Source organism: Impatiens glandulifera, chromosome 1 (genome assembly GCF_907164915.1).
Source record: "Impatiens glandulifera chromosome 1, dImpGla2.1, whole genome shotgun sequence".
Lineage (NCBI taxonomy): Eukaryota > Viridiplantae > Streptophyta > Magnoliopsida > Ericales > Balsaminaceae > Impatiens > Impatiens glandulifera.
This window is the reverse complement of record NC_061862.1, coordinates 67,949,718-67,973,797: the sequence shown is the minus strand read 5'-3', so window position 1 is coordinate 67,973,797 and position 24,080 is coordinate 67,949,718. Positions and strand designations below refer to the sequence as shown.

Below are 24,080 nucleotides of genomic sequence, written 5' to 3'. Positions count from 1 at the left end.
GTTTTAAATCATAAATTATACATAATTTATATTTAAAATATAATTAAATAATCTCAATCCTTTCTTGAGTTTATTTTGAGTAAAATAAATATAATATTTTAACCTTAAATTATTTTTAAATTTTTATTTAATTATTAGTGTGATAATATTGGACTTTTGATTCCAACAAAGACACATATTTATCAAGCATTCAAACACAACTTCAAACTCTTGTAACACTGTAACACTATTGCATCAATTTGCTGCACATATTCTTCAAATTTTCCACTTTTGGCTTCGACTTCTCCACAAAGACCCTCAAATTCAATCCAGACGCAACTCCGATTAACCCTTTGTACTCATCGGTTACCTTCACATTCATCTTTTCCAACAGTTCCAGCAGATTGTTTGTCCCCTGAGTAAAGGTTATATCACAACATCAACTCGTCATTTGAGCAGAAATTAGACAATAGGCATTAAGAATCTCCAATAATATGTAGAAAAATCTTCAAGTCAAGATACCATGAGCCAAACCTATCAGTATCCTTCTTGGCTTGGGGCAATTGATGCAGAATTTGATCTCTTGATATTTGTTATAACATACTTTTCTTTTCAGACAAGAACATATCATCACATTTGATGTGGAAATTAATATTTATCATAGATTTGTGCCTAATGCATCAACACCCATATGATCGGTAAGAAAGTATACACTGTTTATGAGAAGTCAATTGAGATCTGGCATGGCATCAATCTTGGGCTCAGTTAATTTGAACTGTTTTGTGTTATTGCATCTGTTCCATAACCATCAAACTCAACAGCTATGAGAATAGTATCTGGAAAGGAAGTGGCTCCAGCATGTACCAATTGCAGTAATTTCAGATTCATAAGCTATCTAATTTTAACCAGAAGAAGTAAATATTCATGTTTCAGGAAATGAGAAAAGATCAAGATTCATTGTTTTGTTTAAATTCTGCAATGAACAACCAATCAGTTACTGGACAGATTCGCCTGGAGCAAAACCCTATTTTCGAACGGGGAGACAGATGTGTTATACCTGAAGTTCTTCTTTGACCATGGTGGAACGCATCTCGGATCCATTCAGGTTAGACTAAAAATGCAGAACACCCTTTTCATTTTTCAAATCATCCTTATTATATATTTATGTTATAATTAATTATATAAAAAATTAATAATTTGTGTAGAGGGTTAGTCTATATTTAGTCATTATAAAATCACAATATTTTTAAATTAATATAAATTATTTATGTGTCATTTCGTGTAAGGTGACTTAAAATTTGAATTAAACGTAATGAATTATGAGTATTCAAAGCGATTCAACTCATTATATTACTAGGAGTGCATGTACGTTAGCGGCTTAGGAAAAATTTGAGCAAAGGACTTTAAAAATACTTTAAATGCGTCCGTGGTCACCGCATAATTTTAATTGCGCTAGTGACTACTTAATATTTTTTTGACGAAAATACCTCCATCGCGGTAACGCAATGGGAAAGATCGTCACACGATGAGAAGACATGTTAAAGTCCAGAATACCCCTATTATTTAATATAACTTCCCTTTTTTTCATTTCTCTTCTCCTTCTTCTTTCTTTTTTTCCGCTTTTCTCCTCCTCTCTAAATGAAGACTTAAACGACGGACAGTCACGGCGATCTTCGCATACAGTCACAGCGGCGATCTTCGACAGACACAACCATGAGCATGAGCACGAGCACGAGCACTGTGGCAACTGGTAGCCGGTAGGGGTGAGCATTGGGTGGGTTAATCCGAAATCCAATTCAATCCAAATCCTAAATACTAATTCGGATTGGATTGAGATCGGATCGGATTGAGTTTGGATTGAATTAAATCGGATTGGATTAGAATTATTCAAATTATCCAAATTATCTAAATAAAATATATTTTTTAATTTATTTTAATTTAAATTAAATTTTATCTAAATATAATATAAATTTGAATGATATATGCATGTCTTTTTCCAAATGTTGTCTTTCTCACACCATCAAATGGGCATAACTCATAAGAGTAGGAAAAAAATTGTCTAAAATATATTATATATGAAAGACAAAACGCAGTAAGAATACAATAGATAATAAAGAAATATACAAGTAAAATCAATAAACTTATTCTTTTATTAATTTAAATCTCAAAATAATAACTTTTCTTTTATTAATTTAAATCTCAAAATAATATAATAAATCAAATCATCGTATAGCTCAAGGAGAAAACCCTGGATTGATTATAATCGTTTAAAATAATTATTCAAATTATAAATTAAATTACCAAAATAATCAAACACAAATATCTTTTTAAATCAAATTTACATATAGTTTGTAAAATAAAATAAAAAAATTGTCAACTATAACAACAAAAAGGATATTCTCCAATTTCATTTCTATTAAAAAAAAATGCACACATATTACGAATAAATTATGAACTTGCTGATCCCTTAAAGGAGAAAAGGTGAGAGGTTTGTTGTACAAAATAATTTGATTACTAGCAACTCTAGGAAATCAAAATGCACACACACATACACTCAACTCAGTTTCTATAAGCACGAATATAAAATAGGATTTGCAGGCTCGAGAAACTGGCAAAAGATGATCATTCGTGTTTTCAAACTCCAGCAGACTAATTCTCTTAGAAAGGGCTAATTATGTGAGCCAATTTTATCAAGATTTCAGGAACCAAACGCGGTCTTGGAGGTGCTGCAGCATCCTTTTCTAGTGCTCTTTTATCACCCGCGTGTATGAAAGCAAGTGTATAATCGAATAGCTCATCGTCACCTCTCATCGGATCCTGCACATTTCATAGTTGAGAAGGGTCAATTTCTTCACCCCAAAAAGAATGAAAACAAAAAAGGGTAATAAATATGGAAATCAATTGTAACATTTTGTGATTTATCAAGATGGCTCATCGCCTTACATAGTCACAGTTCCAAGTTTTGTTCGGGTAAGATTTTTCTATTTGGATAAAAGTTTGTTTTTCTTATAACTCAACTTGCATAAAAAAATCGCAATGGATTGAACCAGAAATATATGGTCTCTTAGAAAACCACTTAAACTACCCTAGTGAGGTGTAATTTGAACCATTTTTAAAACTTCAGAAAGTGAAAAACGAGTTTACTGCATTTTGAGAAAGCAAAACAAGTGCAAGTTACGGATGCATTTTACATATTCAAATCATAAACTATGGAGTCCAGAGATAATTGTGAGGGGTAAAACCTCTCAAACTATGGAGTACAAGGTTATTTGAAAATAACCCTTGATTATTCAAAAAACCCAAGATCAAACAAGGCCTAAGGTGATGTAAAGAGACTAATTTTAACAGTATAACATATGCACATGAAGCCAAGGCATGAAAAGAAAATAGTAACGGGATTAGTTAACCAGCTTAAGGAATTAAAGAGCAAATGGAAATTTTTGTCGGTTAAGAAATTAAACTATTTGACTTACTTGAAGAAACAAGTCCGTGTGAGTCTTCCCAGGATACAAAAAAAGTTCTGCTTTTGCCCCAACTCTGTGAAGAGTATCCTGAAATGCTTTACTGCAGGAAATGACATAAATGAGTGAGGCGTCACATAAAAAATAATTGCAATTCAATCAGAACTCATAATGAAAACACATGTGAATAAAGAGATGCATAGAAATAGAATCCACACAAATTTATCTGTAACTCGTTAACTAGCCAAAAATGACCAATGAAGGAAAAGTGTGCATTATATTAACAGGAAATTTACTAACCGAGCCCTACATTGTGTTGTTCATGACATAAGAAAGCATATCATTTTTATTAACAAAGTAAAATTAGGAAATATGCTCGTTTTATTTCCTCACAGTGCAGTAGGCTCGTTTTATCTCAAATTACTTCCCATTGTATGTTTTTGGTTAACTCAGTTATAATGTTATGATAAGCATTTTAGAAGAAATGAGATTAAGGAGCTATAGATGATTTAAGAACTTAATAGAGTTAACACAATAATGACTTCAGGAAGTAATTTTAGTCCTTCAAAATTAAAGAAACAAAACGAGTTTTTTGATGCAAGTTGAGGAATCACTTATATCCTAAATTTTATGATTAGACACCATATATATAAGGCCCTAATATATTTTTCTATCTTAAGAACTGCTTTATAATAATATATAACCTTTCTTCTGATGGGATGGAGCAATCAGCTGTTCCATGAAAGAGAATGAACTGTGGTAGAAGAGGAATAGCATCACTGATGCTCGGATCTCGTATTCTAATTTCAGGAGAGAAATATGCCAAAGATTCTTCCCCTTCCATTATGCTGACATACAATATTTTTCTTTGTCAATCACTAAAAGAGTAAAATTGGAAATTTAATTAACTATGAACTAAGTCAAATAAATGCTACCTTAAAAATATGGTGCGATACAGTCCTCGTCCATGGAAATGATCTACTAAGTTGGACAAATTGTACCTGGTAAGTACATTAGTGAAAGAAACAGGTTAAAGTAAGTTTACATGATAGACTTAAAATAAGTAGCATATGCAATTTACAGGCACTTCCATCCAACATAAATGGCTCCATTTGGAAAACACTAATTCAATCATTTTTCTCATTCGGATTGAATTCTGTTTGGAAACGAGGTGTATCTAAACTTAATCTAACCCGAATCTAGATTCAAAATGCCCAAAAAGGCGTTAGAGATATAATTGTTCATTGAGCTCGGGGAAGGCTAAAAAATTTAGTGATAAGAGATTTACAAACTATCCAAATTTCATGGTAACAGTTGGATCGTAGGCAAGAGGCTATTGAACTTTGCTCGATTTTCGGTATATCCCAGCTAACCACACCTTTAATACCAAAATTATCTAGACTTCTATCGATAAATTCGTTGGCAGCTATCACTTGGTAATCCTACGGTTTGATTGTGGACAGAAGGCATTTGAATGTATTGTGCTTCTTAGGTTTAGGATTAGGTTTTGTAATAGATCAGAGTAGATTGAAGAAGAATATGAGAAAAGGAATGGACTAAGCCCATATATGAGAAGCATGTAGAATCTCCATTGCCGAGAAGATAGTACAACTATATTCATTCATTGATTTTCTCTTTAAGCTAGGTAATCATATTTATAACTATAGGGTGCCATCTATTAAAACAACTAACACTCCCTAACAACTTGAGGGAATAATATTAACTAATACAATAAAACTTAAGGGCCTCTTCACTATTTAGAGCCATAGCTAATAACCCTAACCCTATAACAGATTACAGAAGGTTGCCCAATTTTTGGTACATCCCAGCCAACCACACCTTTCATGCCAAAAGTATCTAGATTTGTGTTCATAAATCCAGATCCAAATACAAAAGTGTTTTCAAATAAAGCCTAATAATATAATATAAACAAAACCTTAGTCCACTACTGGGATTTCATCTGCATAAAAGACAGATGGATGAGCAAAGAAAGACCAATTAATCAGAATATTACCCTCCGGATAATCCAAAATAAGCTTTTAATTGAGAAGCACTCCAGGTGACGCTTCTACCTTCAGATTCTTCAATAGCCTGTTCTAAAAGAGCACAGGTAGAAATATGTCCACCAGCTGATTGCCCCATTAAAAATATTCTACACGAACAACATATCAGAATACAATAGAAAAAACACATAATAAATCATAAAACAAAAAACTAAGTGCATATTACCTGCTAGGGTCACCCCCATATTCTGAAATATTGTTGAATACAAAAGAGATTCCTTGACATACATCACTAACCATATCACTTATAGTACCCTGAGGGAAATTTCTGCAAACAACGATCTTGATCATTCCAAAATAGTTGATTTTAGAGCGTATTGCTAAAAACTGTACACACCCAGTACCAATGACTTCTTTATAGTCTATTATTTAAGCAATACAAGTATACAACCAGTCAAGTCCAAATGAATAATATTTTCTTTTTGAAACAAGATTAATTTCATTGAAAAGACGTCGAGAAGGCGACAAAGAGAAGAGAAACGGAAAGACAGAACAACGTCACAACCAAAAAAAAGCACTGCCTAAGGCTCTCTCCATCAAGTACTTATCAAAAAGAAATGAATGAATAATCACATAGAAAGAAAGGTAAAGTCAGTCATTTTGAACTTTGGCAACAAGTCCAAGATAATAAAGCGAGAAAATAAGGAGGAACCATGCCCAGACACATTAACTGGAAAGAATTTTCACCTGTAATCAAGACATGCCACTATAACATCTCTTTCTGCTAGATGAAGTCCTAGAAGGGCACCCCATGCTTTATACCTACAGTCAGACAACCCAAAAAGGCTTTATCCACAAGTTAACAAGAAAGGTGTAGAAGTCCTGTATATCTTTCTAAATACTACGATTCACTATAAATATGGACTAGCATAACTATGGTGCCTTGATATAATTAATAAGTCGGCTTTTAGAAGGTTAATGAGTGGAACTTCTTCTTTTTTAAATGGTCATTAATGCTCGAACCCACGACCTTGTGACCATGAACCTTGCGCTCAACTACTGAGCTAAACAAGCATTCAAGATAATGAGTGGAACTATGCACATAAAGAAGTATAGCAAGCTGTTTCTAACCCAATAATCCATGCTCCCCCAGTTACAAATATCAGAACTGGCTTTAATCCATCTGTGTTCTTTGGCAAGAATAAATCCAGCCTGCCCAAATTAAGAATGAAAAGAAAAAATGAATTTCATAAAAACGATCAGAGATCAAAACCATATGATATGAATGACAACACAACATACCTATTTCTAGGTTGATCCCCATACACAACACTGCGTAGTACATTTCTTGAGAAGAAATAGTGATAAGCAACTGCGAAAAAAGTGAAATTCGTTCATCTATATATATACAACAGAGCCTAATTGCAGAAGTATGAACCCGTTGACTCAAATAAGCTACGCACAATATCTTGTCAAAGAAGGCCATGGGGTGATATAGAATATGCTAAACATAATGAATGAACTAGGAAATATGTGATGAGGAACTCACCATGGAGAAAACCTGGAAGAAGTAACATAGCATAGATACCAAGAGCATAAAGTCCCATTAACCACCGGTAGCCTACCCTGAATAAAAACAAATGATTAAAGAGCATTCATACAGAATTTGTTTTGCAATATTTAAGAAACACTCATCACATATCCCTCAACTAGATTATCCCCAGAGGCAAAACCTAGACTACCATGAAGAAAACAAGTAGTAGGAACATCCAGTAACTGCTGCTGTACTTCCTAAGGATAACAAAATGTTTAATCGAATTCAAGTTCACAATCAGTAAATGCCTAATTCAACATTCTCTTGATCCATGAGAACATGTCGGTTAAATGAACATACAGCAAAAATAAGAGAGTGAAATTCTAGGTGGCAAGCAAATAACCAACTAATTTAGACCACTAGATCACTGCAATATAGTTCCTGAGGCGCAATTCGCTCCTTGTATAAAGCAAACAAAAGAAGAGGTCTGAATAAAGAAAGAGAATGAAGAAGCACGATGAGTACCCGAGGTAGCGGAGGAGCTTGAGTGCAAAACCACTCATTAAATAGGTCTCGGAAGCGGCATGGCTGATGTCACCCTTAAAAGACCGAGAACGAGTGGGCGGGGGAGGCCCTGACCGTCGTCTGATAGAGCTGCCTCTACGCCTCAACCTCTCATCGTTGAGGTTAAAGTAATTGGAATCGCTGGAAACGAAAGGCTTCTCCTCCTCTTCCTGCTGATGCTGCTCCTCCATGATTGGATTGACGTCCTTCTCCTGTTGAGAAGTTGAAGGCGACGTCGGCATCGCCTCAAGGAGAAGGATAGTGTGTTGATGTTGCAGTTGTAAAGTATATTTTCTCTATATGTGAATCTCCTGAAAGAGATGAAGAAAGGTGTGATTGACTTGGATCTGTTCTGAGATCAGAGAATCATGAAATCGAACAAACCAAGAGATGACAACTCAACTCACATGCATTCGCCACAGCTTACTTACAATCATCGTCGTCTTTCCTTCTTTCACCATTGATTACTTTTCTATCGAGCACATGAATGAATGACGAAGATAAACCGTCACTAACAAGTTCATTTTCTCCTCTTCAAATAGCTCAATGAAATCTAATTGTTTTTTCAGACCCAAATAACATTTATCTATATCCAAATATATATTAATAGAAACAAAATAATCATATATTTATATTTTAATTAATTATAGAGGAATGATAGAGAGCGCGACTATGACACAGCGAATGGGAGAGCATAATGGGAGAGCATGGGAGAGCGATGTCTATTTGGGTTGGGTTGAAAGGTGGAATTAATAAATAAATAAAAATATAATAATAATTAAAACACATTTTTGTAGAATATTCTCTCTTCTCTTATTAAATAATTTCTCTCTTATTAAACTCTAAACTCTAAAACCTAAATCATATATACTAAACCCTAAATCCTAATTAATATCACTGATTAATTGAATTATGAATTTATCTCTTTTATTTTTATTTTATTTTTATGACTTTTCAATTCCTTTATTTATCAAATATTTTTTATGGCCTCTTTTTTTTATATTATTTTTTCTATTAAATTATTAATATTTTTTTAGTTTTATTACTTATAAATATAATATTTCTATTCTCACGATTAATTATTTTCTTTTCAGGTAACTAATTATTAATCAATTAATTATTTTCACTCATTTTTTTGATAAATTCATAATTCAACTAAATAAAAGATATTAATTATGGTTTAGAATTATAGGATAAAAATTATTTAATAAGATGAGAGAGAAAATAATTAATAATAGGAGAGAGAAAAAAAATAATAAAAGGAGAGAGAATATTTCACCTGTCAACCCACGTAGGCATCGCTCTCCCCTGTCTAAAGTTCAGCTCTCTATCATTTTTCTTAATTATATTAGTCAACTTATTCTCATTTATGTTTGATAAGATCCTATTTATATCATTTTATTTTTTTGAGTCTATTCAATTTATTCTCATAGGATAAAAACAACAGGTTCAGGCATAAATATATTTATCATTTTCGTCCCATTTTATTTTGAAAATATTTTTAATATTATCTTTGTCCCGTTTGGTTTTACAGAACTCCCGCAAGCACCGTTTATAAAATATTTTTTAAATAAAAAATTATTCAATCAAATTATATAAACGAATTTTCTTAATATAATACATATTGGAATATATTAAAAAAAATTATTATAAAAAAATAAATTTAACACTCTTATAAAATATAATAAATTATGAAATTTATGGGCGATTTTATATATTTAATTGTGTTTATAGTGTTTGGGTTAGAATCGGAGTGAGATTAGGGCAGGGGACACAAATATCATCATCATCCCATCCTTATTCGGTTTTGAGGAAAACCCGTCTCAAACAGGACAATTCGGTTTGATTACCGCGGAGCGCATTCAAATTGTTATCCTTAGATATGATTCAGTTTTACTTATTTATTCGTTAGAGAAGAGACGTAAAAATTTACGTTTAAACGCAAAATATATTTAATTATAAATTTTTTTAGTTTATTACATATAATTATCTTAAAAAATTCTTATGCTAACGCGAAATGAAACGAGCCTTTAGTATTTTAGCTTTAAAAATATTATAAAGTAAATAAATTTTCATGTTTTAGCTGTGATTTACTGATTTTGGTGATTTATTAGAAAAGTGGTGAATAATAAAATAATAATTTATTTTAAAAAATCACAAATAAACAAATAAATTAGTTCCTAGAATGTTCAAAATTGTAAGGTGGTGTGATTGGTCTTATTTAGTAGCCCAAAAACATGTCCACATACACGTGGTCCAACTGGCAATCATACCTTTTTTTTCTTATTTTAAATTTTGTCAAAATCCCAAATCATATTAAATAATATATATTTTTTTTTAATTTAAAAAACTTAATACAAACAAACATACTAATACTATCTATCTCAAATCAAAAATTCATTTTTTAACTTAAAATAATATTATAAGAATATTCTATCTTACTTCTAACTTCTTTTTTTTTTAATAACTATATATATATATATATATTTATTAATTTTACAAATTAAATCTTAATATTTTTTTAAACTTACACTCAAAATTATAATAAAATTAATTATAAATCAATAATTTATACACATAAAAAACAAATTAAACAATATTAAATAAACGCAAATTACATTACACGAAAAAAAATTACATCAAAACAAATACTATTAAAAAAAATAAAAATTAAACATCATTAAATATTGTTCATTATTATAAATTTAAAAATTATATTAAAACAAACATTATTAAAAACAACAAATTAAACATCTGTAAATATTATTCATCATTATAAATTTATGATATATTTATAATGTAAAAAATAAAAATAAAAATATATAGGATAAAAACAAAAAATTATATAAAAAATTAAATATAAAAATTGACATAAATTAAATGTTAAATGACTAAATTAAATGTTTAAAATAAATAATATATCAAAATAAATATCAAAATCAAAATATTAATAAATTTCAAGGATCTATTTTTAAATTTAATTAAAAATACGTTTATGAACAATTTATCTCATATATGCGTTTTTCGGGGAGATAAAATGAAGTAATTCGCATTTTAAGTATCATTTGTCGTTGGTTTGAAAGGTAAAAATGAATATAGGATTGGATTTGCACGATTTGGTTTAAATATAACTAAATTATTAGGGGATGAATTTCACCTTGAAATTTGAATATTAGAGGATAGTTGATTTAATTCAGTGGATGAAAGAACACGATATAAACGCCTTTGAAAATAACCTTAGCCAGACATTTTTATAAAATTTGGGCATTTTGTTGATTGTTGCATTTATATTTACAACCATGGATACTAGAGCTTCAAATTATATATTTTGTTAAAATAATTTGGTTTGATATCGTTTTTTATAAATTATTTTATATTGTATTCTGTATTTTAATTAGCAAATTATTTATTTCATTAACTAAAATTTATTTTATGTTTATTAAATTTTAAATACAAAAGAATAATTTAATAATTAAATCAATTAAAAATTTAAATAACTTATTTTTTTAACAAAACTCCAATAATATCCTATTAAAAACCAACATCAAACCAGCTGGTGGTTTAACTTATTTGATGTATTTTTTTGTATAATTTTTGTAAACCATATTTTATTTTTATATAAAATTATCAATAATCATTGTCCACTTTAATTTATTGAAACTTGTATTTTCTCTATCATCACCTAATTCACTCTACTGTAGTAAAAAATAATATTCAATTTGTTGAATATATAATTTTGAGACCATACATACCAATTTATTAAGATATAATATATATAGAGTATATAAAAAATAATATATATTATTTGATCAACAATTATCCATTAACTTGTACACAAAATTGTATGCCATTGAAATAGATTAATCTTGTAAAGAGTAAAAAAATGGACATTAAAACTAATTTGGCTATTTATTTTTTAGATATAAACTAACTTGAAACATTAAAGTATGTAAACTTTATTTTTAATTAACATTAATAATATTTAGCTGGTTAAATATTACTTTGTTCTATTATAATTATATATATATTTTTTTAATATGAAAATAAGTATGTGTATAAAAATAACAAAATTAAGTTTTCAATTAATTTTGAATTGATTTTGACCTCACTAATATATTAATTATTGTTGAATTTGGAAGTATTAAGGTTAGTTTGATTGAGTTTACTCGCTCTTATTCAACCATTTTATACTTTAATAATATTCAACTTATTTTAATCATATGTTTCATTAAACATAAATGCTTAACTTATTTATTTATTATATTTGTAATAATATTTAATAATTAATATTATATATTAACAATCTAAACCATTTTTTAAAATAATTTTTATAAATCATTAATCTTATATAACTCACTACTTAATTATATATTTATAAAATTATTTTTTCTATTTAAATAAAAAAAAATTCGGAAGTTGGAGCTAAGTTTATTTTGTGCGGTGCGAAAAAATAATTTTAAGGTGTTGTTGGTATGAATAGACAGTGGTGCAGTGGTGTAGTTAGTTATAATGTACTGGAGTTGTTATGAATGTGATATAAAACATATAAAGATAAGTTTAAAATGATTTTTGTTATAAAATAAATAGAACACGTTAATAATATTCATGTTAATAATATTTATGATAACTTAATTATGACACATATTAATGTATCTTGTAGGTATAACAAGTGGAGGTTAATTCTTCTCAACACGTAATACAACTTAATGTATTATGTAAATAATGCATTAGGTAAGTGTAACAAATGGATGTTAATTCTCAACACATGAAAATATATGTGGCAATATGCATGTAACTGTTCATCTTTATAAATAAATTTTTTATGATGAATAATATATAAATTTCTCAATCTTTTTACATTGTGTTCATGTTTGAATATTATTCCTCATCTAATTACTTATTCAATGTTTTCATTAGCTAATAATTTGTTGTTTTACGATCGTTTTTAAATTTCTATTAAGATTTATTTATATTTTTTATAAACAAAAAAGAAAATTATTTTTTTTTCTTACTTTTTAATATATTATTTTTTTATTGTCTAATTTTTATATATTATTCAATTAATTTATTTATTATAAAATAATAAGTTTTATTTTTACTTTTTATCATGATCGTTTAGTCTATGATGTTTGTAACCCCAGAAAAATCCTTCAATTTTAGTTCCGCGGAAAAGCTCGAGGTTGGAGAATTTCAACATCGATTTGTGTGTCAGAAATTTTCTTTTAAAATAAAGTATTATTTTTAAAATATTTTTAAATGATCCCTTGCAACTTTTGAAATTAATTAAAAATATAATTCGGTGTTCATTTTAAATAATTCGAGGATTTGTGGTAATCAAATTACAATTTGATTTTTAGAAATCCGTTTGTTTAAATTAATTAAACATAATTAATTTAAAAGATTATTTGCTTTGGAATAGTCGTCAATTGATTTGTTTTAAAATAAATAAAAATTGGCAAACGTGTATAAACGTATCGGCCAAAGTTTCTTTTAGTTAGTAATTTGGTGATACTCGGGAAATGACTTTTGCGCTTTATCCTCCATACCCGTTTTAAAACGGTCTCTACTTATAAATTTGATTTTGAAAATTGATATTATAACGTTTTAATTTACCATTTATTCTTTTGGTCATAAGCATGCACAAGATTTGTGCGTTATTTAAAATATTGTAATAACAATATTTAAATGTTGGTACTTGTTGCTGATGACGTTGACTTAAAGAGGAAATACTTGAAGAACATTAGTTGTTAAAAGCATTATGGTTTAAACATAAATCACAAACGAGCCTTTATCATAATAAATTTTTTTGGAAATATTCCAAAAATATTTTGAAAACATTTTCTTATTTATCTAGATTTTTAGAAAATGGTTTGAGGTTCCAAAATTACAGAAATAATTTTGGATTTTGAAAATGAGAACCAAATAGGCCTTAGGACCGGTGTCCTAAGCCTTGTGTCCGTTTTCAACGGCCGGGGTCCGGGACCCTCGGTCGAACCCATCCGTTTAGGCTAACAAGTCTCGATCGAGGTGCTAAGGACTCTCGATCCTTGGCTGAGATTCATCAGTCGAGGTGTAGAAACCATTGATCATGGGCTAACTCTAGGCTAAGTTCATTGGTCATAGGTTCAGGAATTCTCGGTCAAGGTCAAGATTCTTCGGTCCTAGGTTTGGCCTCTCGATCCTAGGTGGAAGCCATCTGTCTTAAGTTCGGGAGTTCTCGGTCCTAAGTTAGGATCAATTTCAAAAATAGAATGGGGGTTGAATATTGTTGAGCTAATTTTCACTTTCAATGCGATTTTAATCCTGTTAGAGATTAAAATATGTTTCTATTCTTCAAAAAATCGTCGCAAGCTCTTGAACGGATTCAAGTGCGAAAATGCTTGTTAGATTTGAAGCGGTAGATACAGGACTATTAGATGCAATAAGGAAATAACATCAGAGTTTTATGATGTTCGGAGATAAAACTCCTACGTCACCCCTTCTTCTGTTTCCAGAAAGATTCCACTAGAAGACTTTGGTTTGTATAGCTTCTACACAAACCCAATTAGAACCCAGGACTTAACAACTGCCTATTTTGAACTTTTACTATCACTCTATTAAACAGACAACGTTCTGTTTAACTTACAACAATGAGTATACTCTCAGATATTACAGTTAATTAACTCTTATCTTAGCGTAAGTGAAATACATAATATACTTAGAATATATGAGCTAAAGAGTGAGTAAATTGATCGAGAGTTATGAAGCTTGTTCTTCGTATGTGTTCAAAGATCATAATAACTTGTTCGTATGTTTGAAGGTTCGAGTGTCCGAGCTAGTTCGTCGTTGTATTCTGGAGCTCTTTTATATTGAAGCATAGAAATTGTAGAATTTGACTTTTGGATACGTGAATTGATCGGGAGGATTCTCCGTACCGAGAATCCAGATATATAGGGATCCGCCATTCAGAAATTCAGGGATACGTCGTTTATAAATCCAGGGATTCGACGTTGTACTTTGATGTCCTTTTATATCTGAGATGTAGCAACGATCGAATCTCGTTTGTAGATACGTGTCGATTTTCTAGTGGTTGTATGTTAGGTGGCAGTCTACTATTATCATAACACAATTGTTTACGTAACACTGCTATTGGCTTCTTCGGACGACTGTTAACGCTAGGCTACTGCCAGCGCTTCTTCAGACTGCTGCTGAAGCAAGACGTCTGTTGAAGCAAAGCATCTGTTCGCGCTTCTTCAACTCTATTGTTTGAAGTAAGCCAACTATTCATGTTTCTTCAGCTCTACTATTGACGCAAGGCGACTGTTAGCGCTTTCTTCAGCTCTACTGTTAAAGTAAGCATGATGCCATCACTTTATCAAGTCTGCTTCCAGCGTGCTAAAAACAACTCTGATGTTGGCAACCCTGCTGCCAACGCGTCTTCAGCTTTGCTTACATTAGCTCTACTGCTCGCGCTACCTGCTCATAACACATTTGCATAACTTAGTTTTATTCAATTATCAGCGCATCATCAAAACTATGTCGTATTAATTTTTATCCTAAGTTCATTTTAATCAATTAAATCAATTTTCTTAATTCAACTTAATTATTAAATTAGTTTTCCCTTTTTCTTTATTTAACTTAATCTAACGGCCTAGGTAGTTTTCTAAACTCCCAAGAACATTTAAAATATCACCCTAATGTATTAATTGACTTGGGTGATGATCAATTTATTCAAAACAGTGTGTAGCCAAAAATTGGGTTTTTGGTTTTAAAGTTGTTTCGAGGTGAAAGAAGTTAACCAATAGCTTACTTATACCTTTTACACTTGATTGATACCAAAAAAGAACATTGCCTGTTCGTTTGGACCAAATCGAGAACTCAAAATTTTTAATTATTTTGAAAATTTTGATTTTGATCAAATATAATTGGGATGGATCAAACATGATCCAAATAGTTGCCCAACATGATTACAATCATGTTGGAAAGCTTTTTGGGATGTGATCCTTAAAGATTAGCCCAATAACAGTAAACCCATTTTTTTTATTATTCAAATTCAATATTGGGCTTTTCTTATTAAGACCGATTGATCAGTTTTAGTTTTCACAGAAATCTCATAAATGATCATAAGATCGATTTTCAACCATCAAATTCAAAAACATACATCATACAAGCTTATGAAAACTAAAATATAAAAATTTCAATTTCAAACTGAAAGTATTAATTAAAAGATGATTGTAAGCTTACCAAGGATTGGACAACACTCTTTAAACCTTAGGGAAGTTTTTGGGATGCATGGATCCAAACTTTAGAGCCTTAAAACAGTAATTTTGAAAAATCCGAAAGCTTAGAGTTTTAATGGCAGATTTTTGGTTTTTTCTAATTTAAAGCTTGCGAGTTGATTTCTTGGCTTCAAATTTGTTTAGGGAGGCTATAATATTTATAGCCTTCCGAAGTTGGTTGATTCATCCAAGTGGATTGAATCAGCCAAAAACCATTAATGGTGTTTTGGCTGTTTTTGAGCCAATTGGCTGAAATAGGGATGATTCATCCCTATTTTGTAGGAGAAATGATCACCGAAGTAGGGTGATCATTTCAACTTTCGAATCATCCATTTTAGTTGACTATGGAGAAAGTTCTACTTTTGAAAAATCAAAAGTGGATTTGTTCTTATCATTCTGGCGACGCGTTGGAGAAAACGTTCACAGGTGGAAACGACGATGTTTTGAGGGAAAAGACAGAGCGTTTCGTCTAAGCGTTGTTGCGTTTGGGCGTTTTCAGCTAACGACATTGATGCGCGCGTTAGTCGATCATGTGCGACGTAGGCGCGTGCTTCCTTTGTTGCAGCGAGGTGCGCGGTCTGCTCCTGGGCGTTGGATGAAGATCTAGCGTCCATCTGAAGGTTGTAATTTCTACTGCAACGAATCCTTTGGGTTTCAACTTCACTATATTACTGATTTATTTTTTGTTTAAAACCTTACAGGTTTGTTTGAAATTGATTTTTCTTTCAACCTTTTTTTTTTAATTTAAATTTTTTAAATACACAAAATATTAAAATAAGTCAATTTTTTTTATCTTTTAAAGTTAAATAAATAATTTTAGTGGATGAAATGGGTATCTCATTTCATCCTAAATTATTTATTTTAATTTTTTGATTTTTTCTAAAATTATTTTAAGATAAATTAGTACATTATTTATCCCAAATAATTTTATTTTTTATTTTGGTTATTTTCCTTAATTAATTAGACTTTAATTATTATACCAACTAATCTAATTAATTGTTTTAATTTTAATTAGATTTTTGTTTAGATTAATTATTTTGATTTTATTAATTCAAAAATAAATCAAAATAATTATTTTAATTTTATAAATTAGTGTGTAGATTTTTAGTACTTACAAGGTTAAATTTCTAAAAACACAAAATTATTATATAATATTTCTTAGTCTTAAATTTTATTGAAATTTCTAAAATTATATTATATTATTTGTTATGTGTCTAAATTTAAATTAATCATTTATTAAAGTAAATAATAAATAAATGATATATAAGTTTAAAATTTTCATGTAACAGTGTTTTTGCATAAATATTTCTATTTGTAAAAGAAGAATATATATGTTAAATTTATTAATTGATGATTAAATAAAATTATATAAAAAAATAGAGGGAAGAAATGAAAAAATAATAAAGAAGAAAATGAATAAAAAATATAAGAAAAGTTAAAAATGGTGAGATTCTAAGTTTACACAATAAATGAGTGAGATGTAGACAAAATTGTTTTTTTTTTTAAATTAAAATGTGTTTATAGTTAAAATTATTGTAACACATTGTTACACAAATATGATATTTTTAGCTTATAAAATGAATCAAAATAAACTTATAAAATATATGTTTCTCATTTCTCTCTAGAATAATTTTTTTCAATAAAATTGACAAGTTTGATTTTTTTCTTATTTATTTTCTCATCACTCAAATTTTAGTTAATATTTTCTTTTTAGGGTTTAGCTTGATTATTTTTTTCCATCATTTTTATAATCCGAATAATATTTTCAACCATTGAGTCGTTTGATGCTCCTACCTTCTAATCATTTTCGAATATGTATGGTCTCTTTTTTAACAAGAAAAAATGTGAAATAATTGGATTTAGACTTCTTCTTTTTTTAGAAGATATTAAAATTGATATTTTATAAGTAGATCTATCTTATAAATATATATGATTTGTACCGATTTTTTCAATATTTTGACCATATATATATATATGGTCAATTCATTAGTAAGACATTTTTTTGGGTGTTGTTTACCCATAGTCTTTTAATGATAATCTTAAATGCAGTCAAGAATATTTGATAGAGATTATTTTGACGTTATTATTGGCTTGTTCAACTTGTTCTACTTCAACGTTTATCGTTTATGAACTCAACTTTAAAGTAACCTTTAATAAAATATTTAATTGTTTGATATTTGTTAATATAATTTAATATTTAGATTTCAATTATTTATTTTAATTTTATAAATGTTAATTTATATTATTATTTATTAATTAATTTTCTTAACGTAACTTCTAATTGAATTTAATAAAAATTATTTTCTTATATTAGGCTTGAATATTGTGTTTTTTTTTATATATTATTGGAGATTAGAACTTTGATTTTTCTTTTTAATTAATCTGTAAAACAACTATAACATTTGAGATATTAGACCGACTTTAATGAAGACGAAAAGCTTTGTCCACGCATATCATTTTAAAAGAAAAATGTCACATGAAATAAATAAAAAAAAGATCAAATCGTTCCCTTGGTAAAAAAACCTCAAATATATATGGTACAGTTTGATAATTGGAGTTTTATATATAAAAAAATAAAAATAAACAATAATATGATAAATAATTGGGAGAGAGAATTTGAGAGAGGGAATGAATGATGTGTCCCAATTTGATTAGTCAAAAAAATAACAAAATTTTTGGGAAGAATGTCAATTTTATCACTGAACTATAATAGAATATTCATATATATCATTGAACTAAATTTTGTTCGCTTATATCACTGAAGTTGAGATTAATATTCATCTATGTCACTACTCCACTAAACTTCTAACCCCGTTAAGTTTCTGTTAAATGAGATGACATGTGGAATTGACATGTCATATTTTTTAGTTAATATATTGACATGTCATCTTTTTTTAATTAATATATATTATATATATTTTTATTTATTTAAAATTCTAAATAATAAAATATTTACAAAGTCATTAATAATTTCCTTCTCCTGCCCTAATTAACTAAGCCCACTATTCTTCTTATCCGATTCTTGTTCTTCAAAGGATTCGATTTCTCAGATAAAGGAACTGAAGGAAGACTGACGAGTTAGCGAGAGAACTGAGGGCAATGAGAGATGAGATTTTGATTTCAGAATCCTACCACGACGAACTTTAACATTTAGTCGAGCCTTAGACCTCAACTTTTTCTTCTTACTTCAATCAGTCTCAAACAAAGTTCACAATAAACAATGATGACAGGTAATGAAGTTTACAAATCTTCTTCTTTTTGTTGAAGGCTTATTTCTGGATTATTGTTTTTGTTCTCTTCCTATATGCTTCCTTATCTCTTCAGAGTTTGTTCACTTTTCTTTTCCTATATTTCTGGATTCTTGTTCTGTTTTAGAAAGGTGAATCTATCTGGGTAAATGTATGAATCCATATATCTAAAATGTAAGAGTTTTATTATTTAGAAATATGAAAAAAAATATAATATATATTAATTTTTTAAAAATGACATGTCAATCACATGTGTCATCTTTTAACGGAAAAGATAACGGATTTGGATGTTTTGTTAACAAATGATATAGAAGAACATTAATCTCAACTATAGTGGTATGAGCGAATAAAAATTAGTTCAATAATATACGTGAATATTCCATTATAATTCAGTGATAAAATTGACATTCTTCCCCAAAATTTTTCTCTTTTCTCTCTCTCCTCACATTTTATTTTTTTCAAGTGATGCAGTTACACATCATTCTCTCCCCCATTCTCTCACTCAAATTTCCTCCCTTATCACTCCTCTAATAATAATAATGTCCTAAGTTCCAGCTAATGATAATTGATTTTTTTTAAAGTGTTAAATATTTTAATTTACATTAATTAAAAGTTAATTTTTTATTTTAACTTTGATTAAAAACCTAAGGGTTAAGTAACATTTTCTATGATGGGTCACAAGAGCTTTCATTTAACTAGTTATATCTCTAAGATCGCGAACCCTAGTCTCTTTCCCTTAATCACGGGAAATTTGACGAAATAACTCTCATCAGAGGGTTATTTCCAAATTTGGGTTATTTCCAAATTTAGCATAGGCTAAATAATTTTTTCAAATTTAACCTTTTGTCTATGGAAAAAGACCTTTTTGCCCTCAAATTAAAAAAAATCAGTTCGTTTCCTTCTCCCCTTCAGTTTTCCCTCTCTCTCCTCTTTTCATATTTCCAAACCGCCTCCTCCCCTCCCCGACGACGACCGATCCAAGCCCACGACCCACCTCTCCCCGACGACGATCCAAGCCACGAAACCCCACCTCTCCCCCGACCCCCGACGACATATCCGAGCCCCCGACAACGATCCAAGCAGAACGACAAGCAGAACGAACGAATGTTGAAAACGCCACAACATTGAAGGTGAGTTTTTCCCGTTTTCTTTCGTTTACCTTCCACGCATACTGAAATGGAAGAATAGTTTAGGGTTTTAGTATTTATTGTTTAGATTTAGGTTTAGGTTTATTGGATGACTGAATTGTTTTGGGTTTAAAATGCATCTATCGAAGGCTGTTGCAGTCTGTCGAAGGCTGTTGCAGGCGACGATGCATCTATCGCAGGTGACTGTGCATCTGTCGCAGGCGAATAGTATTTTCCGCCTACGATAGATACATAGTCGTCTGCGATAGATGTCTTATTTGCTTTAAAGAAATGGTATTTGCTTTCATTAGTTTGACATAATGTTTTTTCGCAGATGGCACCAACCAAAAGCAAAACCAAAATGGTTATTGAGAACTTTCCTGGCCGTGTTTCATGGAAATCCACTTGTACCTGCTTGTTAAAGACGAAGAACAAGTTTAATCACTTTGGTCTTATGGAAAGGTCTATGAAGACTCAATTTCAATATCTATTGAAAGTCCCGACTGTAATTTTCTCAGGAACAATAATCCATCAGATGTTGATGAGGAAAAACAGCTCCAATTCGAAGTGAATAACTTTTCTAGTCAATAGTCAGGAGCTGTACTGGGGCATGAAGGAATCTGTCTTGGTGACAGGCCTAAATTTTGGAAGATTTCCTGTGATCGAAAACTGGCACGTTGAAGAATGTCCACCCTTAGTCCATAAATATTTTGGTGGCAAAACAGTTTTTAGAGTGACAGAGGTGCAAATAGTTTTCCTCCGATGCTCTAAGAAGGAGGATGCATGGAAGCTTGAGCTCATCAACCTTATTTACTAGTGTCTTTTTGGATCTTATAATAGGAGGAGGGTAAGTTTAAAAATCTTCAGCATGGTGGAGGACATGGAGATGTTCCTTCAATTTCCATGGGGAAATGTGTCCTTCAATTCAACCTTGAAATGTATTGACAAAAACATGAAACATCTTCGGCAATTATATCTAGAGAAGAAGGAAACTTGCAAGGGAAACTGTGATGTCTTATACTATTAGTGGGTTTGCAATAGCCTTCCAAGTTTGGACATATTTGGTTATGAAGACATTTGTCCCCAAATTTGCGGATATGACCGAGGAACAACCTATGTGCCCAAGGATATTACTCTTTACAGCCTCCAGGAGCAACACCAACATTGTCCAAGAGGTATCTACTGCCCTCCTGAAATGCAATGTGTTTAACAAGATTAATGAGTCTGAGGAGAAAAAGAGGAACTACTGTGGGGAAGACTTTGAAGAAATGGGAGGCTACATTTATGATGAATTATTTGAAGTGGATGGTAGAAAGAGAAAGAATGAAGATGGTAGTACTCCCAAACTGACGCCCAAGAGAAGAAGACCAATTAAAATCACACTAGCCAAGAGGACCGAGAAGTCATTTAGTGATGAATCTAGCCAAGACACCTCTCGGTCTACTACTCATGAATCTAGCCATGTCCCTTCAGCAACAAGTCCTCAAAATAAAGAAGAAAATTCTCCAACTAGTCAAGACAATCGGGTGACTTAAGCCCAGCATGATGTCAAGTTTGATGAGCTGAGAAAGGATATGAAGGAGTTGACAAGGGATGTGAATGAGCTTAAAACTGAAATGAAGGTCATCAAAGAGGATCAACGTGTTATGTTCAATCACATAATCAAATTATTGGGTGAAATAAAACAACAGAAGAAAGATGTTGCTGCTAATTCAAATTTAGTGGAGAAGGATTTGGAGATGAACAAAGATGCTCATGATGTTGTTGATGATGGTCTGAATGAGAAAGAAGATGTTATTGTTGTTGTTGATGTTGGGTTGGAGATGAACAAAGAAGCTGATGATGATGTTGATGATGGGCTGAATGAGAAAGAAGATGTTGTTGCTGCTGATGGGTTGAATGTTGATGTTGGGTTGGAGATGAACAAAGAAGTTGATGATGATGTTGATGATGAGTTGAATGATAAAGAAGATGTTGGGTTGGAGATGAATAAAGAAGCTGATGAGAATGAAAACAAATATGCTGATGGTGTTGATGGGTTGAATGAGAAAGAAGATGTTGGGTTGGAGATGAATAAAGAAGCTGATGAGAATGAAAACAAAGATGTTGATGGTGTTTATGGGTTGAATGAGAAACAAGATATTGCTTTTGTTGATGTTGTTGTTGAGAATGAAAACAACAAAGTAGCTGATGATGATGTTGTTGTTGAGAATGAAAACAATAAATTAGCTGATGAGGCTGAGTTGGGAAAGAATGAGGCTGAGTTGAAGATGGACGACAAGGAAGATTTGGCCATGAAGAAGAAGGAGTTCACCACGAAAAAGAAGGAGTTGGGAACGAAGAGGAAGGTGGAGTTGGCCAAGAAGAGGTTGTAGGAGTTGGCCAAGAAAAGGAAAGTGGATTCGAAGAAGAAGAAGGATGATGATGTATTAGAATTGACTCCAACAAAATTTGAGGAACAAAATTTTCGGAGAAAGAAGAAGTCCACACAATTGGGGAACTACACAGACCCTAATAGAAAAACGTTTAAACTCAATGATCCAGTAACTGTCAATCCTCTTTTAGATTATGATAGTGAACTGATGGATGAGTTGAAAAACTGGCAGAAGCTGGAGGATTAAGACAAGATAAATCTGGTTCTTTTCTTTGTTAGTCGAGATTTGTTTATCAGAATATTGAGGCCTCAGAATTGGCTACATGATCAAGTAAGCTACATGATCCACCCTGCACAGAATTGCATTTTCGGTCTGCGAAAGATGCATCTGTCGTAGGCGACTATGCATCTGTCGCAGACGACTATACATCTGTCGTAGGCGGAAAATACTATTCGTCTGCGACAGATGCATCGTCGCCTGCGACAGATGCATCGTCGCCTGCGACAGATGCATCTGTCGCAGGCCGAAAATGCAATTCTGTGCTTAATTTTTGTTCGGTGCTTAATTCATTTTCTCGATTCACAAGAGATAGATGCATCATGTTACATTCTTTAAAAAAGGGTTGCCAATTTCCCCAAGACTTATCATCCGATAAATTTTGCAATATGTGATTGTAATGTCGCTACGAGGTTGTCGTTACGTTATTCAAAGTTCTCCAAAAATCCACAAAAATAAGATTCGATAGTGACTTGATGGAATATTTCATGGGTGATGAACAAAAATTCATGACTTGTTGGAGCACTATAGATAATGTATATTTCCTGATGAATTTGAAGATGAAGCACTGGGTCCTGTGTGAGGTGCAACTACAAGATTGGTGCATCAATGTTTATGACTTCGAACAAGGATTTATCAAAAAGGATCTTTATGACAAGTTCATGAAACCACTATGTGAAATGATTCCATATTTGTTTCTAAATGGAACGACCAAGTTTGACAGGAACATGTATCATAACTTCAGTTTGGAAAGAATGTCATATGTTGTAATACCACACCCAAGAGTCCCCAGGTGCACCAAGCGTGGAGATTGCGGTATTTTTACAATCATGTATTTGGAGTACCTTATTGCCAAATTGGATATATCAGCTGTGATCACAGAAAACATGAATTTTTGGAAACAAAAATGGGCAGTTAGGTTATTCCACCATATAATAGACCCATAGAAAATGGACAATTTAAAATGTAAATGGGCAGTTGTATTATTTTGCTAATGCTACAATGGTTGTATATTTTGAATACAAATGGTTATATAATGTAGTATATATATAATTTAGTCTATGTTTACTTTCGATTATAGTATATATATATAATTTAGTCTATGTTTACTTTCGATTAAGTATATAATGTAGTATATATATATAAATTAGTATAATTAATGAGAATGGCATATGTCGTCTACGAATATACATCGGTATATATTAATGTAGTATACGAATTATCTATATCCAAATATATATTAATAGAAACAAAA

The 24,080-nt window shown here is 30.7% G+C and overlaps 2 protein-coding genes across 2 annotated transcripts; one reads left to right on the top strand and one right to left on the bottom strand.

Moving 5' to 3' along the window:
* Positions 1-2,290: 2,290 nt before the first annotated feature.
* LOC124918800 (isoprenylcysteine alpha-carbonyl methylesterase ICME-like) lies at positions 2,291-8,102 on the bottom strand. The gene is made up of 12 exons (XM_047458847.1): positions 7,949-8,102; positions 7,503-7,852; positions 6,993-7,069; positions 6,746-6,815; positions 6,575-6,655; positions 6,191-6,265; positions 5,670-5,771; positions 5,455-5,592; positions 4,376-4,441; positions 4,145-4,288; positions 3,453-3,543; positions 2,291-2,796 (listed from the first exon to the last, which is right to left on the bottom strand). Exons 2-12 carry the CDS (start codon positions 7,781-7,783, stop codon positions 2,638-2,640), a joined length of 1,284 nt encoding a protein of 427 aa, XP_047314803.1. The 5' UTR covers positions 7,784-7,852; positions 7,949-8,102; the 3' UTR covers positions 2,291-2,637.
* A 15,199-nt stretch (positions 8,103-23,301) lies between these two features.
* LOC124930974 lies at positions 23,302-23,772 on the top strand. The gene has a single exon (XM_047471353.1). It carries the CDS (start codon positions 23,302-23,304, stop codon positions 23,770-23,772), a length of 471 nt encoding a protein of 156 aa, XP_047327309.1.
* Positions 23,773-24,080: the final 308 nt, after the last annotated feature.